This window comes from Gymnogyps californianus, chromosome 1 (genome assembly GCF_018139145.2).
Source record: "Gymnogyps californianus isolate 813 chromosome 1, ASM1813914v2, whole genome shotgun sequence".
In the NCBI taxonomy this organism is placed as follows: Eukaryota; Metazoa; Chordata; class Aves; order Accipitriformes; family Cathartidae; genus Gymnogyps; species Gymnogyps californianus.
Window position 1 is genome coordinate 87028446 of NC_059471.1, and position 12107 is coordinate 87040552.

General features: G+C 39.5%; 1 protein-coding gene across 4 annotated transcripts in view; it reads left to right on the plus strand.

Annotated features, from left to right (window-relative positions):
* The window catches only part of CNKSR2 (connector enhancer of kinase suppressor of Ras 2), a 221156-nt gene that overhangs the window by 42131 nt on the left and 166918 nt on the right, over positions 1-12107 (plus strand). For all 4 annotated transcript variants that reach the window (XM_050894846.1, XM_050894853.1, XM_050894859.1 and 1 more), the window contains exon 3: positions 8607-8809. In XM_050894846.1, coding sequence (XP_050750803.1) covers positions 8607-8809 — 203 coding nt within the window. The remainder of the gene's footprint in view (positions 1-8606; positions 8810-12107) is intronic.

Genomic DNA, 12107 nt, shown 5'->3' on the forward strand with positions numbered 1-12107 from the left:
ACGGATATATGCCTGTAGAGTAGTTATATTTCCAGCAAGGCACATCTCTTGTCCTTCCCTTTCTGTTCAAACTGGAACATGAAACCGAGATCACACTGGTGGCACCAACAGGTAGATGCCTGCTTGATGTGGATGTGCATGTTTATTCATACCTACAAAATCTCAAAAAATAATTGACATCTCAAAACTGGTTGAAAAATGGTAAACTAAGAAACTGCATGTCCAGCTCTAGAGATAGAGGAGAAATTGTGCTGAGTTAGGTACCATGGTATTTTTTGTCCAGGCTACTCCCAGGTAATAAAACATACACTTGATCATCAGTTATAAAAATTACCACCCAGATCTAGCCTCAACATGATCCTTTTCAGTATGTGTGTGCCAGTAAAACTAGGCTAGACTGCTTTACATTTCATCAGTAAACAAACAACAGTGTAGCAGACCTTCATCCACACATAAAATGTGACTAGCCTTGTTTCTTTGATGGTTGCTTTAAGAACTGGATGTGAATTAACAATGCCAACAGAAAGTAAATTGAGAAAAGATGGAGGTGATGCTTATGAAAAGAGAAATGCATACTGAAGAACAGATTACTTAGACAATGCCATCAGATCACTGTATCAGTCTTTGAGTTCGGAGTGCATCTGGAGGTCTTGTAGCTCCTGAAATAACTGATTGTGCTGCAGAAAGCAAAGAAATGCACGTAATTCTTTTTCCATCATCTGTTTGTCAGGAGATGGAGTTTCATTTATCGAAACTGGGTATGACCATATTTTGCTGAGTGTCCATGGACTCTAAATTTTATGTGTCCTTGGTATCATATTTTTCCCAGAAAACGCTACCCTTTGCCTCACTGCCTGGAGAATACAAAGACTGAAGACTGCACAGCCAAAGATTTCTTCTTCCATCTTTAAGAAAATGACCTAGTTTACCTGACATATTACCACAATGCCTTAATGCGTGAGGATTTTTTTTTTTTTGCTTTACTTCTCCAAAATATCACGTACATTTTGTTTGCATGGAGATTAAATTAGTTTCGTTTGATTTTGAACATTTTCAAGTATTTTTTAAAAGGAGACCTTAAAGTGGGAAATATTTTGTTCTGGGAAGATAAGAATATTTAGAAAACTTCACAAATAACGTTTGGATGCTTTAAAGTTTTTCTTAAACAGAGAACTTAGTAAAGTCCCTGTGAATTTGCAAAATACTTCTTCAGGGGATCTGCCTTTGTGTAGAATAGAGTTTGGTTAAAAAACAAAACAAAACAGTTTTTGCTTTGTACAGCATACTGGTTTCAGTACTGGTTTCATTCTAGTTATTTAAATCTGCTATGGCTGCACAGGAATTTATTATACACTGTATATTTGAATCTATAAGGCTAGAAGATTGCAGCAGATGAAATAGCATTATTATGTGGCAGAGAAAACATTGGTGTGCACTAACAGCATGAAATTACTTATCTTTTACCACTAATACAAAACATTTATATGCAAATGAATGTAAAAAATAGACCTACTTTACCCATGAATGAATCGATTCCTCTTAAGAATTATGCCTTTTATCTTAATTTCATCTTCTTGCCATTTCTCACACAGAAATCCTTTCCTTTGCCCTTATCACTAGTCAGATCTTAAAACTACTTTTGTCAGTAATAGTGAATATTAGACTTAATCACCGTAGTGCTAAATGAGGAAGACTTCATTTCGGAATGGAGATTTGTATGTACTGGAGTTGGGATTTATTGTTAATATTCTGCATGCTCATAGCATAAAAATTACTTACCCTTTTTATTATTGCCCTTTGCAAGTTAAAAGTTCTGCTTATGCATCATCTGCCTTCCTGTCTTCAGCTTGAGCTAACTTAACTGCAGAGAAGGAAATCCTGAAGTCCATCACCAGATCAATAAAGCTAATGAATAGATCATGTTGAAAATGTTTGTTGCTGTTGTTAGTAGATATTTTATACAGAACTGCAGTAAACCCTGTGGTATGCCAAAGGCAGTAAATATGTCTGTATGCAAAGGGTGAATGTCCTTCCTCCCACCCGCCTTGAGAATCAGTTATGGATCCTAGATACTTTTCTTAGTTGCTTTTTTCTTTGAGCTGTTTGGAGTTTTGGGCAAGTATGAAATATATGCCCTGGTTCATAGAGTCATAGCATGGTTTGGGTTGGAAGGGACCTTTAAAGATCCAGCCCCCTAGTTAAAAGCAGACTGGATAAAAAGGGCTGTTACAATGTAAAATGTTTTAAAGAGGTAGTGTGTTCATAACAATCTCTTTCCTTTTTTTTTTTTTTTTTGAAACTGCTGATTAGCTGTTGAAGACTTTGTGAAATGCAGGTAACTGAATATGTAACTGGTAGTTTGAATTCTGGAGAAATAAGAGCACTTGGCTGGCTAGGGACAAAATTACATGAGAAAGTAGAAAAACAAAAAAATAATGAGCACTTGGTCTTGCAGAGTCTGCTGATTGAATACAAGTAAGAAGAATAGTTTATATAATTGCTCTATTAGTGCTACAAAGCATGACCAAGGCTTGGCTTTTTGATGTGTTGCTTGATTGTGCTGCAGAAAAAGAAGGGCATTTTTCAGGAAAGGGGATGATGATGATGATTATGAATCTTTCCTGGGTTCTGCAGGGCTATAAGTATCATGCACCTGAGTTTTTTCTGACTGTAAACATTTAGAACAAATATTTATACTCTTTGAAACCATTTGCCTTTTAATCAGTATGTGTTTAATAATTGCAGTAAATGATAAGTGTCATTTGAGCTATCTGGCTTTTTCTCCTTATCTACTTATTCTGTGTTTATGAAACAGATGTGTAAGGATCATGTGTTGTGCACTTCTAAATTACCTCATATGTCAGTGCTATTTGAAGGAGAGATAACCTTAGTGTTGGCATTTCGTGACACTGGAAGAACGGCCGTTAGAAATATATGTTGTAGGCAGATCTGATGAGGTACAAAGTTACATAAGGCACCTTCCATATGACAAGCTGTGTTCTCAGTTGCTTGCAGCTTTGGGCTGGTAAGCTATCTGCCTCATACTTTGTGGGATGTGTTCAGCCAAATGTTTTGGAGAATGAGGTTCAGATGCATTTTGTTCGTTTTTAAAAACAACTTCGGAGACAAAGGTTGGAATTTTTCTTGGTGAATTTTTGGCCGCCCCAAATTTTGAGGCATGATTTTGAAATGGCTGCCACGTGCCATGGTATCCATGTGACACTGTTTTGCTTATTCATTTAAAAACTTCCCCAGGCTTCCCGAGAACTGAGGACTCTATGAACTTTATTGTTTCCAGGTTGCTTGTTTAAAAGCAATAAATAATACATACAGAAAGGATGCTCAAGAATTAAATATGGAAGGTGAAAGCACTGAAAAATAGTGAGGAGCAGAATTAAGCTTACCTGAGGTTATCTTAAGTCAATTTCTTAGCAGTCATATGCTATTCTTGCCTAAAGTTCCTGCATTCAGTCTGTAAATAAGTGGAAAAAGACATTTTAAAAAGTTGCATTAGAGAGAAAACTTACGATTTCATCCTTGTGATTGTTATCCATATTACAGAGAGATATCAGGCATAACTGAGAAGTTACATTTCTTTACACATAATTTTTTATACACTGCACATAATTTATTACACAGTACAGCTATCTAAACTATAATATTTGTCTTTTCAAAAGGTTGCCATTTTTTCCCTTGTTTAAAAATCAATATTTGTGTGTGTGGCAACAAACATTTGCCAAAGAAAAATAAACGTTTGTCTTCCGTAGTTTATACAGTCATGGTTGCCTTCTCCAGAGGGCCAGCAGAAATTAATCGATGTAAGCACTGCTATCTGCCCTGCCTGCCTGGAGAAACTGTTTTTATTTTCTTTTTGCCCCCAAGCACCAGTGTTACAGTAGTATTTTCAGTTCCCATCTTGTGTCTCTTCAGTAGGAGTTAGCACTGGTCGCTGCATACCCTTTGCTCCACATAGTTTCCAGCAGCTTTCTGGGCTGAAGATAAGGAACAGTCATTTAGGTAGGTAGGCAGAGGGGCCATATTCTCATTTCTCTATCTTGGCCTGTTTGTAGGGGTCAAACGATGTCATTGAACTTGATGTGGCCTTTGTGCTTGGAAATGTAGAGGCATTCGTGGTTGCATAAAAGTTGTGATCAAGACATCTGTTCTAAGGGATTTCTGGATTTGTTAATGGGACTGTGGCTATGTCTGTATTGCGTATTGCAGTGTGTTTAGATCTGGACGACTTTTGGTATCTGAACTTGGCTTTTTTACTTAGCTGAGATGTCTTTGCATTTGCAACGGGCAGCATAAAAATACCCTAAACTAAAGATCTCAGCAGCTTCTAGACACCCCGTCTGAGCCAGCAGAGATAGTTAGCATTATATGAGTTAGGAACACTTTACTTTTTAACCTGTGCTAGCAGTGTGACGTGCACTTCCCTGCCAGCAAGGGTTAACTGAATTTAACACAGGAAAGAGATGAAATGAGCTCTGATTTTTTTTATTTTTTTCTTAATCGGAGGAAGGAGGGGGTAACAACTAATGAACATTGATCAAGCTAATCCAAGAAAATTTCACTTTACTTCCAAAGTTTGGTTAGCGAACTCTCTTCCTACCCTGTGGTGCTGGTGCAAGGATGGGCTGGCAGAAGGACTAGGCTGGCTCTCCTCACCAAAAAAAAACCCCAAAACTCATCAGTGGTGATTAGAGCTGCTGCTTGTCAGTGTGTGAAGAAAAGAGCTGCAATTCATCACTCACACTGTCATGTGAAGCCACAGAAAAGTAATTAGCAGGTAAAATGTCTATTAATAGCTCCCACCACCTTTAGTTCGAACACCTGCTGACAAGCTATTACTCTGTGTAGCTTAGCTTCATCAAGTTCTTGTTTTGTGATTGCCAGAAGAGACTCCATTAGAGCTGTTTCTGTTGAGGCAGGGCGTCTTTGAAGAGACTCTTGCTCTGTGGCCTCTCGTTGAGAAAGCGGATGCGTACACTTGCTTCACTTCTCGTAATCTCCACAAGCATGCAGAGATTTCTTTGTGGTTCTTTCAGTGGCTGTGAATTTATTTTGACTAATGAAAGCATAACTTGTGTTAGTGCCGGCTAAATGCAGAGTAGGGGAAAACAAAGAATTGTCTCCTTTGCCTGCAATTATCTTCTTATGGTGCTTGAAAATATATGCAGTGCATTTCTAAGAAAACCATATTGTTAATAGCATATTATCGCATATAAAGTATGATTAAACTTGGCAGTTATTATTTGAGCAAGCTTTTTTCCCAATATTAGAACATGCAACTCTTTGTTCATTTTTAACGGGGGCCAGAAATATTAGTGACAAACAAAGTGGGGATTTTGTTAGCTTGGCTGCTGTTTTAGGATCCTTCTACTTGAAGGCTTCAGTAAACACAGCTGCCCAAAAATACATTCTGCCTGAAATTTATCTCTCTATTTTCCATCCCTGGCTTTATCTGTCTCATATTACAGGTGGAGGCTCTACCGAAATCAGTGTCATTCCTCACGTAAGACTGAATTTTATATGTAGCTTAGGCGTTACATTTGTCCCCCAGTTTTTTATGTTAAAGAACTCACACACATTTGATGAATATGTGTGAAAATAGACTTTGTATCTGTTAACATTGTCTCTTCCTTTCCACATATCCGATGGTGAAAAAAGACATCTGAATAAGAGTGCATCTGTAGGTGGCCGTCACTTGAAATGTTAACAGGAGGCCACTAAGCTTTTATAGGAGCAGATTTTCTAAAGAAGCATATACATAAATGCAGCCTATTTTCCTGTTGTAGAATAAATTTTTGAGTATCATTTTGCTCGGTCCTCAGTGTTCAATATTGCAGGTTTTCTTTTTGGTGGTGCTTTACTTTCTGGTGGGACTGGAGGCCTGTAACGTTGCCCGTCAGGGTTTCCGCTGTGGTGGGCACGGCCCACCAGCGCAGCCTGGTACACAACACCCGCCCCTCTAAGTGGATAAGGTACAGACAAGGTGACGAAGTGGGGGATGGAGAAAGAGAGGGAGGTGAAATAATTTGGGGTTGTCGAGGAGGAGCGTTGGGATCCAGCCTGGGCCTCAGCGTGGTCTCCCCCAGCTGTGGGCCCTGTGCGCAGCCTGCGCCCGCCCCCGCCTTAGTTTGCCTCGTGTGGTTTGAAGGCGAGCGCAGAATTTGGATAATCGCTCTCAGCTTCTTAGGAGCAGCCCCCTGAATTAAGAAGTTCAACATTTCAGTGTGTCAGAAAGAAGGAAACCCTGTAAGGAGCCCTGTGGCCAGCCTGCGGTTTGCGGTCGTTCCGCCCGTGTTTGGGGGAGGTGAGTGCCATGTTGCACAGGTGTCGTGGGGCTCGCCTGTGGTGGAGTTTTGGTTTGGCTGACCTGTAAGACATTTTGTGTGACGTATCTTTCATCCAGAATATCTTTCATTTGTTGCTTCCCCCGTTAATTTTGCTAAAATGAGCTAGATGCTCAAGAAGCAGGATGAAATAAGAACAAACCTGGTATTTTTTTCCAGCTTACTCCTACCCAGTCCGCAATCTCCATCATGCTCTCTCAGCCACAGCAACCACAGAAAACCACAGAAAAACCAAATTTATTTTTATCTGATGTTTATCTCTTTAATTTGGACTGATTTAATAAGTTATTAGTTATGAGCTGTTTAGCTGCATAATAAAGTACATTTTACTTTTCCGTCCCAATTTATTGTTTTCATCTTGTAATTTTTTATTTATAACCTAACTCTATCTGTTGTATAATTGCTATTGAATATTTACATGGTGGAAAAGTCACTGCCCAAACATACAATTTATCTAATTGGGAACTGAACATGGAGGGAGAGGACAGCGCCTGTGCAGAAACTCTGCAGTTGAGAAACATGCCTGCAAAGCCTTCCTTGCCCAAAATATGGATGTTCACAGAAGTTACAGTAGTGGTTTTTAAAGCGCAACCTTAGCATACGGTCACTTCCCCCTTAAGCCGAGTCCCAAAGAGCATCCTTTGCTGTGGAAAGATGGCTGTCATTTTAGCGGCTCCCTTACACAGTATGTTCGGTTTACAAGTGTGAAGAGGGTCTGGCTGGGAGACGGCAGACAAGCTGTGTGCTGAAGTCTCTCCTTTCCGTGATGATCTCCCATTTGCTTGGGAGTGGACGTTGTGGGAGGGCTGGGGGCTCACTGGGGCTAGCTTCAGTGTAATGTTCCTGCAGTCCCTGTGTAATTAAAGAGGAGATTAAGTTCATTTAGTAGATGGTTGGGATTAGGAGCATGACAACTGCTGTAGGTAATCACACCCCCCCCCCCGCCCCCCCCCCCCCCCCCCCATTTCCTACAGAAAAAAGACTAAGGTAAATAAGCTTCAGTGGTCTTAAATTAGCATTGGCAAATATATCCGTTCTCCCATCTCTTCTACTTGTGGACAGATTAGCATGGGGACCTAACTGCGGGCCTGGGAGGATTGCTGGTGAGGATAGGGGGTGTCGTTAGGAAGTAGATCGTTCTGTGTGCAGCTGAGGGGCTTTCTGCATCCTGCTTCATCATCATTTGTGGTAGGAAGTGGTCCACCTTCAACAGTAAGCAGCCCTTTCCATCGTCAACTGAACAATTTGTGAGCGCCCCATGTTATAACCCTGTGATGTGGTTAAGGCGAGGAGCACCTTCAGAAGTCACATCTTTCTCTTACAGGAATAATAAGCTCAAGTCTATGCAATTGCTTATTCCTTTACAAAGACGAAAGCAGATCTCTTTTGAAATAACTCTATTATTCTTTGCATTTGTGAGGAAAACAAATCTATTATAGAAATAACAAATCACTGATGGTACTATATTGTGTTTTAATTGAACATTAAATTAGGGCATTCTCTAGTGCTGTTTCAGCAACATTTGTATATTTGAAGGATTTTCAAGTACTATTTGTTAATATTTCTGCATAATTATTTCTGCTGCACAGCTGAGGAGTCTAATTTAAGTTTAAGGGATTGACTCTTAAATGGAAGCAAAGTTTACAACTTCACTTTAAAAGGGCAACATAGACATTGAGCAGAGTAGCACTGTGTTCTCTGGTCTGTGATTCTGGTGGTCCTTTACTACTAACAAGAATAAAAATAAGGTAATGAACATGCTCCATGCTTCCTTCACTGAAACCAACAAAAGCAATTTGGTGTCACGCTGTGTCCATACTGCGTACTTCTGCTAGTTGCAAGCCCTCTTGCCTAACGTGATCTTAGGAATCAGAGTGAGTACGGACACGAGGGACTGATCCCTAACCATCAGATCTACTGAGAGAACCATCTGATCTACTGAGATTGATGCACTGCTTTGAAAATCAATCTTCCAGACAAGGATTTTTCTTCATTTTGAGATGTTTTTCTCAGTACACTTAAAACCAGCTAAAAGATCACTCATAATTTTGCTCTTCCTTTGTTCTATTTTTATGCACTTTAGAAACAGAACATGCCATACATTTAAAAACTAATGAGTGGGTGTATTTCTACCTTAATTATTAGGAATGGTTACGTTTCGAAGCAGAAGAGCAGTCTTGCTGTTCTCGGTACTTCATGTTCAGCTGCAAAGCTAACTTTCTTTTCTTTGTCTTTATTTCAATGCAGAACTATGGTTTGGAAACAGAAAATCTAAAAACCCTTTCTCACAAACTGAATGCATCTGCCAAAAATCTGCAGAACTTCATCACTGGGAGGAGGAGGAGTGGTCACTATGATGGAAGGACCAGCCGCAAATTACCGAATGATTTTCTGACATCGGTAGTGGATCTGATTGGAGCAGCTAAAAGTCTGCTGGCTTGGTTGGACAGGTAAAATCTCCCAAATGTGTCACAGGTAACCAGATCATGCACACACACAAAACCCAACTTCTTTACAAAATGTAATGTAGACATTGAAATGGAAGCAGAATTCATTTACAAATTCTGAGAGGATGTTTGTAGCAATTTTTTCTTGTTAAGTCAGCATGCAATTCAGATAGCATTTCAGTACAATACTTCTAAATGCACTGCAACCCCTACACATATCTGGAAATACAGTATAGCAAGAAGATGACATCATTAGGTTATATATGTATTTTATTATTAATATAGAACAACACTTTGACTTGCATAACTCAGATTCATTGCTCTAATAGTATCAAATTCACAAAACTGTGATCATACTTTTCATTATATAGGTGTCAATATATACTTCCTCTGTGTGTGTGTAAACATGCATGTTGCATTTTAGGTTTTTTAAATGGCAGTGGAGTACCTCTGAAACTGTAGATGCCATTGGAACTGTCTTATACTTTTACCTCTATTACCTAGGAAGTATGTGGGACCAGGACTTAAGTGCTCTCCTTTACTATATCTGTAGTGACATTTTTCTAATGATAACAAGAGTAATATGCAGGTATTTAAGATGATCATTGAAACTCTTGAAGTGGTTAAAATTAGTCTATCTGTATGTCTTTATAAAATGCATCACAGTACATTTTTGTCAGCGAAAATAAAATGCTTATCTTGATTTAAAGGTGTATCTTACTTTGTATCCAGCAGCTGAAGTTTTGTTCGGAGTATGATGTTTGTGTAATTCTTAAAACCCAACAAAATTATTTGGATTTACTGCTGTGGGTTTTGTTGTGTTTCATTTTCCTGAGGAAAACTGGCTTCTTTCCCATAAATGATTTCCATATGAAAGGTTTAGGTGAGGCACGAATCTTTTCCATTTCTTAAGCTGAACTGCAAACTCTTTCTTTTGTTCAATAGACTGCAGCTACCACTGCTGCTTCTTTTCTCCTCCCTTTCTACCCTTTCCCCAAGTTTCAAAACCAAAGTACCTAAAGTTGGGCTCCTAAATTTCTGTTTAGATGTTTAACATTAGATGTGCAGAGAAACAATACAATCTCATGGAAAGAGCTTAGTATTGAGACTTGAAAAATTGGGAGTATATTTTTAGCTCTGCCTGTAGCCTGTTGTTGTTACTTGGAAGACCTGTAGGCTTCACTTTTTCTCCCTGCAAATCATTTTTGGCAGAGAACAGCATATCATTCTGGGCTTTAAAACAGAAGGAACAGCAGAAAACCATGTTCTTTTGCATAGGCAGATCAGTGTTTGCCATTTCTTTCTATTTAGAAATAACCTTGATTGTTTTCTCATTGGAATTGTGGCTAATGGATAAAGACTGTTAGTTACAAAGTTGAGATTTTTTTTTTATAAAATAGTCTGGTGTTAAAAAGTAAGCTTTAACATACATATACATTTAACACATTGAAAAACAATGTGGTTTTGGCATCTTAATATAAATTTAGTTAGTTGAACTTCAGGAATAAAGTAGTTGTTGATACTAGGAAACATCTGCATCTGAGCACTAATGTGTCACTGTAGCACTGTGCACTGCGCCCAAATTATGCACTTTTAGCATTAAAAGACAAATCCAGGCTGTAAAATTTGTTTGTAGCTCAGAAGTGTGTTGAGAATTACCTCTTAGTAAAATTATGTTTATAAAGGCAGCTATATTGTATTTGTCAGAGATAACGCTGTTAGCAGGTTTTAGTGTTGGTGGGGGAAGATCTCTCAAATAATTTCTAAAAACACGCATATCAATTCTACTCCCAGTAAAAAGCAAAATGACTTTTGCATTTATCTGAAATGATAACTGATCAGACCCAGGAGTTCCAAGAAGTTAAAAATGAGGGCAGCCATGATGGTAGCCTGCTTTTAGCAATGCTGTCTTCAGTGTCAAAATAAGGCTTCCTAGAAGTGATATTTTAATTTAATTCAGATTTCTGGGAAAGTCCTTTTGAAGATCTGTGTAGCTTAAACACCTGGTTCTGGCAAATGTTTTCTGTAACGTTTGAAGACTTTTCTGATTTATGAGCGTGTGGGTATTTTGGTTTGTTCTTCCTTCTTTGTGAAGCCCTCAAATTAGGATGAAGGCAGGCCAGTGACTGCATTTTTCTCAGGAAGTGGCAACATCTGGAGATCAATAGGATTCTGCTTATTATAGTCCTTCTAAGAAGCTATTGGGACCACTAGGGGGAGATAGAAAGATTTTAAAAATAAAGTATTTAAAGTCAGGAACATGGATTTAATTTTGTCCTGCATAGCTGTTACTATTAAATCTGGGCCCCAAATCTTAGGTTTTTGGTTGGTTTCTAAGACCAGTTCCATCTCTGGGGTATGAGAGAGGGGAGACCAAATGATTAGGAGGAACAGAGTAGCTATTAGGGTTATCCACCCCATTGTAACAGCCATACTAGGCTGCCCCGATGCAGTGTTTTTCAGGTCATGTCTGGAAAAAGCAGCTAGCAGCAACTCCAACTTGCATAGAAATGCAATGACGTGTTTTTTATGTGTAGGGAATGGTGATGACTCCATACAACTTGTGCTTCAGTTGCTGCTCTAGTGAGCTCTGGTTTTACGATGTTTCTGTAGGACACTTGCAACCTGTAAGGACCTTGTTAAGCCAGGCACAATTATCAAAAGGAGAGCAAGAGTTGTGATTTGCTGAGTTACTTTCACTGTGGCTCTTGCAGTGCCACTGTGCAGGGCCGATCCAAGGACACTCTTTGTTCCAGGTCTCTGCCTGGAGCAGTCCTACTTCCAGATGTATGTCAGAAACTGAGTTTTACTGAAAATTAGGGTAGCTTTTATAGCCAGTGTGGTGGGTTGACCCTGGCTGGATGCCAGGTGCCCACCAAAGCTGCTCTATCACTCCCCTCCTCAGCTGGTCAGGGGAGAGAAAATATAACGAAAGGCTTGTGGGTCAAGATAAGGACAGGGAGATCACTCAGCAATTACAGTCACGGGCAAAACAGACTCTACTTGGGGGAAAAAAAAAAGTAATTTATTACTAGTCAAATCAGAGTAGGATAATGAGAAATAAAACCAAATCTTAAAAACACTTTCCCTCCACCCCTCCCTTCTTCCCAGGCTTAACTTTAGTCCCGTTTTTCTCTACCTGCTCCCCACAAGCAGTGCAGGGGGATGGGGAATGGGGGTTTGGGTCAGTTCATCACACGTTGTTTCTGCCGCTCCTTCCTCCTCAGGGGGAGGACTCCTCACACTCTTCCCCTGCTCCAGCGTGGGGTCCCTCCCACAGGAGACAGTCCTCCATGAACTT